The following is a 6,000-nucleotide window of genomic DNA, read 5'->3' on the forward strand; positions in this document are numbered from 1 at the left end:
AAATACTAGGAATAATAAATGTGTTTTCATTTTAGAACTGGAAGACACCTTAAATGATCATATTTAAATATTTTTATTTATTTATTTGACAGAGAGAAATCACAAGTAGGCAGAGACGCAGGCAGAGAGAGAGGAAGGGAAGCAGGCTCCCTGCTGAGAAGAGAGCCTGATGGGGGGCTTGATCCCAGGACCCTAAGATCATGACCTGAGCCAAAGGCAGAGGCTTTAACCCACTGAGCCACCCAGGTGCCCTTTGAATGATCATATTTAATCCTTCAGTTCACATGAAAAGTCAGAGACCCAGAAAAATTAAGTTACCTGTTCAAGGCTACTGAAATATATTACACTAGAATCAGTACGGCATTCAGTTTTTTAAAATACCCAGTCCAGCACACTTTTAACCACACCACACTGCTTTTACCACTTTTGCAACCTTGTCTTCAATGTACATACCTCACAATTTATTCTAACATTCTCTTCACTCAGATCCAGAATGGTAAAAACCAGGTGGCTTAAAAACAGAACAAAACAAAACAAAACAAAAAACAAAAATAATAAAAAAAAAACCCCAAACCCCAAAACCTATATAAGTTTCTGAGGCTGAGACCTCACATAATTTGATATCAGAACTGAATTTAGGAAGTGCTGCCCTGATATTACTGAGTCACAAGATTAGGAATGTAAGGATTACAATCAGCTGATGCCTTAAAGATATGCATCTACGAAATGACTGTATATTTGGCTTGTGGTTGGAGTATTTTTCTTACACAGTTTCTAACTGTATCAATATAATGCTGCTTCAATTAGACTGTTACTTAAGAAATACAAATTTAATTTTATTTATAGACAATGTATTTGTATAATATGAAATACTAAAGGCAATGTAAAATACTTTTTGTTTCTGGTCATCTTTCTTTGTTCTCTTATTTTTTATTTTAATCTAGAAGCAAAATCTAAGTTCAGAAATAGTTATTAACTAAATACCTATAGTAGACGCTGGATTATAGAACACTGTTTTAATGTGTGCGAATGAATGTAATGGGAATTATGTATGTTTTCAACAACAGAAAGGTCCAAATTCAATCTTTAAAGTGAAAATAAACTGGGTATTAAAAAAATGAAAACTAAACTAGATAACCAACTAGTATTAGAAATTTTCATCTGAAAACAAAAATTTACTCCTCAGGAATATCCTAAGTATACTAAAGAAAGGTTGAAACAATATCTAAACTGAAAGAAATATCTTTAGAAATGTAAAACTTTATCAGAAGTTAAACGGTTTTCTGGGAAGAGCAGTAAAATGATGAATGTCCCCTCACTAACTTCCATTCTTCCAAAGAAGCAATAATGTAAAATGCTTTAGAAAATAGTGTGAGAAAATGAAGGTTGTAAGAATCAAATGATGTAAGTCTGTGAAAGCATTTGGTAGACGGTGAAGTACAAGTTATTATTATATAACAATTTGTAGTCTACAAGTACAGCAGTTTGCCACAGAGTAGACGTAAATGCTTATTTAAAAACTGCAATTCTTTTATACTGACTCACTGAATTTTTATTCTTAAAAAAGAAAGCCATGAAAGCAGATCAACTATCCACTTCTGAAAAAGGAATTTATCATAGCCTCAATAGAAAACACACACCCCCATGATCACAAAAAAATTCCCCCCTCTTTTCAAAGTCTAGGGCCTTCTTTTAGCCACGTGACCTTAAAGAAGGTTACTGTTCCTCTCTAGAACTCAGTTTCCTAGTAGTTAGTGTCAGGTACTGTGTTGGGTGTTTTGATTTTATTGCATAATAGGAAGTACACAGATAAAATTACATAGAAATTATTAGCCCTGTTTCATAGTTAAGGGATAAAGCTATAACGCTCAAAGGGATTAGTTAGGAAACTGGCTTCAAATCACATGGCTAACTCCAAAAGCCTTGTTTATGCTACCTTGCAAAATGAGGCTGTTCTCAACGATTACTTTATGCCACAAAAAGATATGATTAAGGAATCCATTTTTCTTCCAAAACATGAATAAAAAAAAATTATTTGTTGAATGATAATTATCTCACTACTTTAGCTTGCCACTGTCTAAAAAGAATTTTGGATTTTCAAAGTAGAGATAATTCGCTGAAAGTCTGCAACATAGTACACACAGTGTTCTTTATGGCATATATACTGCAAAGTAACAAATTTTAAAAATGAAGAATAAATGGTAACTGATAGATACTATTTCCAGCTAAAGGTTTAACACTTTCTAAAGTGCATCTTTAAAATATGTAGTTTTTACTTCTCTAAATTTTGTGGTCCTTAGAATCAATCTACTCTGTATATTTATAAACAAACAATATGTTAAAAGCACATTATTATCTTTCTCTAAAATTTCTTATTACAGAATGAAGAATGGATTTGGGTTTTCTAATAGTGATTTCTGTTTTGGTGTTATATTGCGGTTGTCACCGAAATCATTAATTATCTCTTCGGAATATGCTACCTTGAAGCAGTTTTTCATCAGAGTCTACATTATAACAGTAAAATTTATCCAAATCAGTCCAACTGAAGGTAGAACATTTAATATTATGAATACTACTCTACAGCATCAGCGAAAGTGAGGAATCATTCGGTAGCTGGGGAAACACTTTATTTAACAAGCATTTACGTACCGGGCACTGAGCTATAAGTCAAACATAATACAATCGTTGGCCCTTAAGACAAGTCTCAATGAACTGAAACTCCAAAACGGCCATGGTCTTTGATGAATTTACCCCCCTCCCAACACACAAACACACATATATAAAAGAACTGGTGGACCACACCATCTCACCAGTAGAGCTGTTTGAGATAACCGAACTCCAGGCACCGGACCAAACACAAGAGTGCCGAAGTGAGGAAAAAGCAAGCTTCCCCAGAATATCTGAGGGCAAAGTCCGCTCTATACCTAGCCTGTGTGGGGACTCCCGAGTGGACCCGAAGGGGCCCTGAGAATCAGAGGGGTCAGGGGAAGCCTTAAAGAGTCGGCACCACCCAAAGGCCGGTTTCGGTGCCCCCGTGTTAGGCTTCACTCACCTCTTCCACCTCGATTTCCTTGTAATCGATCTCTTCAAAGTTGAGGACTTGGGAGGGGGCTTCGATCATCTCACCGGCAGAAGACGAGGAAGAGGAGGAAGCGGCGGAGGCTGTAGACATGATCCCTCACGGAGCCCGGGGGGCCCGGGAAGGCTGCCACCCCGACACTCCGGGGGAGAGCCGCGCCCACCCGTCTCCGGACCGACCTTCAGACTGAAGCCACGGCGATCCGTGGCGGGGACAGGGACAGCGGCCACAGCCGAGTCCCGGCTCCGGCTCCTCTGCGTTTTCCGCCGCCGGGCCCGCCCACCGAACTTCCGGTTCCGGCCTGAAATCGGAAATAGGTGGAGGGTTGGCAGCTCCAGAAAGGGGAGGGGAAAATTTTCTGACTGAGACTGGGAAAGGAAGGGCAGATTGGGGGTGGGGTGGGGGAGAGTGAGTGGCCGGCTTGGAACTGTAGAACAAATTTCGCGAGATCTTTATTAAGGGACTGCAGCATCGGGTGATACCGCGAGAGCTGATGCCTGACGTAATTAAAATGCGCGAACGGAAGTGGCGCAGAGTACGACGGTATATTAATGCGGTTGGTTGTTTAGATACCCGCGGGAAAGATAAAAACTAAGTTTTCAACTCTGCTTGGTAAACTGTGTTGTATCTCCCCTCCCTTTTCTCTCAGAGACCTGCGGAAGGATGGGCTAGTGTCGGACTAAGTTTTTGTGACGAAGCTTTTCAGTTTCACCTCTAAGCTAAACTGAACTATATCTTTAAGAAGTCATGGGAAATGTGTTTCCCTCAATGCGGTGTATGCAAGAAAGCGGTTGCTACTGTTACTTTGAGCCAGTACTTGATGCTATGAGAGATTCTAAAGAAAATAATACAGAGCGAGCCAACGCATGTAACCTGAATAACTGTAGACTGAGTGCACACGAACAGAAGTTAGTATTAGGTAAGGTAGATATGTATAACTTGTATTCATCTGAAGTTACGGGTTGTATCAATAGTACTTATCGAGTACGGAGCACCCAGATGCTTTACGTTTATAATTTAATCATTAATATCCTTGCAAATTAAATATTTTGGCTGCCATTTTAAGGACATGAGAAAATAAGCTCAGAGAGAGGAAAAAGATTATGAATATCACAGGCTATAAGAAGCTAGGTCAGTGTAGCTCCAAGGTGTTGCCTGTGTTGTGCTATTAACTCAATTTTTAGTTTTAAACTAGCTTTTAAACTTTATTTAGTCGATTTGACCTAAAACTGAACTGGTAAAATTGGAGTTAGAAATGAAGGCTTAAGGACCAAGGATGAAACCCTATAGTTGTCAAATTCTAAGACTCAGTAAGGTAAGAGACAGAAAAGGAACAGTCAGAACAGGGAAGGAGAGGGGAATGGTGATGGGAATATCACTGGAGGAGAGCTTTCCAATTAAAGAGTAGCCAACCCAGTAAATGCTGTACAGAACTAAGAAACATTTGGGATAACAAATGGGTGATTGGATTTGGAAATTAAGTTTTGAACTGAAAAACATGTCATTTTTGTAGTTCTGGTAATAATGATAATTTGGTGAGTGGCTATAAAAAGAGTGAAAGAATTTCTTCCCCACATACACCCTGGATGATACACAGTGTCTTGGATACCTAGACCACTTTTATGATGATGCCCAGTCTCTCCCAATGCTCAAATATTACCTGCATTCCCAGCCTATTGAACATCTTTATTTAGGTGTGACATAAACACCTAAACGTCAAGATTCCAAAAACAAATGCAAAAGTTACCCAGTACAAATATGTTTTTCTGTGTGCATTTTCTGTCTCTGTGAAGGATAATATCCATCTACTCGTTTGGCCAAGTGAGAAATCAGAGCTTTATTTATACATTTAAAATGATGCTTAGTGCACTAATAACTAAATAAAAACAGATTAAGTCAATGGGATGACCATGTTCACCTGTCATTTTGGATTTCCCAAATTAGGATGGTCATCTCTTACCTCATGCTATCACTCTGCAGGTCATTACTGATTTCTCTTTAACACCTAGATCTTAATTCAGTGGGTACTAAGTGGAAGCTCAAGAAATGTTTGTTCTGTGTTCTGGTTGAATGAACAGGTTTTGCTAATTCTCCCTTTGCCTGGGGTGTAAGGTCTCTTTTCTGTACCTTCAGTTTAGAACTAGTATTCTGCTGACAAGGGACTAATCCTTATAGCCATGATGCTATTCTGCTTGATTTCCTCTACCCGCCCCCAACATATTGTTGGGAAAAAAAATTAAACATACAGAAAATATGAAAGAATTTTACAGTGAACTCCTATATACTTACCATCAAGATTCTAGCATTAACATTTTACTCTACTTGATTTATTCTATATTTGTCCATCTATTTATTTATTTTTTTGTTTTTTTTGTGTGTGTTTTTTGGTTTTGTTTTGTTTTTGTCTTTTTTTCCCCCCATCTATTTAACCATGCACACATACTTCTATCATTTTTTTTGGTAGATGCATTTCAAAGTGAACTTCCTACATGATTTTGAAATCTCCAGTATTTCTGCTTCTATATTTTATCCATTGATTTGGACTTATGATACTAATACTAGTCTAAAGTCAGTTGCCCTGTGTGCTCACAGACTGCTTTTTATGGGGTACAGGGCAAGCAGGGAGGTCTGCCTGGAACCTTTTCACTAGCTTCTCATAACGTCCCAGCACTGATCATGTCTGGATCCAGTCATCCCCAAAGTCCAGATCACCTCCTGTGATTGGATTATGTGGATGGTAAATTTCCATTTTTCAATTAAGCCAAGCCAAGTTGTATTTTTGTCACTTGCAATCAAAGATTCCTGAGTAATTCAGTTTGAATCCAGAGAAATGAGGGGGTGGGGCTGAACTTATCTTAATTCACCTCAATTTTTAATTTGTATTCCCTTTAACTTCTTTAACTTTCATGAGTTAAGAATTG

At 38.2% G+C, this 6,000-nt stretch overlaps 1 protein-coding gene across 4 annotated transcripts in view; it reads right to left on the minus strand.

The window, feature by feature from the left end:
* Positions 1–3,478, minus strand: part of MAP3K7 (mitogen-activated protein kinase kinase kinase 7) — a 74,271-nt gene extending 70,793 nt beyond the window's left edge. For 3 of the 4 annotated variants that reach the window (XR_004382740.1, XR_004382739.1, XM_032858140.1), the window contains exon 1: positions 3,053–3,478. Coding sequence is in view for 2 of the 4 variants with exons in the window: in XM_032858140.1 (XP_032714031.1) it covers positions 3,053–3,172 (120 nt within the window). In the remaining 2 variants the exon portion in view is untranslated. The remainder of the gene's footprint in view (positions 1–3,052) is intronic. The other variant, XM_032858142.1, reaches the window with a different exon arrangement.
* Between the last annotated feature and the right edge of the window lie 2,522 nt (positions 3,479–6,000).

Source organism: Lontra canadensis, unplaced genomic scaffold (assembly GCF_010015895.1).
Source record: "Lontra canadensis isolate GAN:19392208 unplaced genomic scaffold, GSC_riverotter_1.0 scaffold14, whole genome shotgun sequence".
NCBI lineage: Eukaryota > Metazoa > Chordata > Mammalia > Carnivora > Mustelidae > Lontra > Lontra canadensis.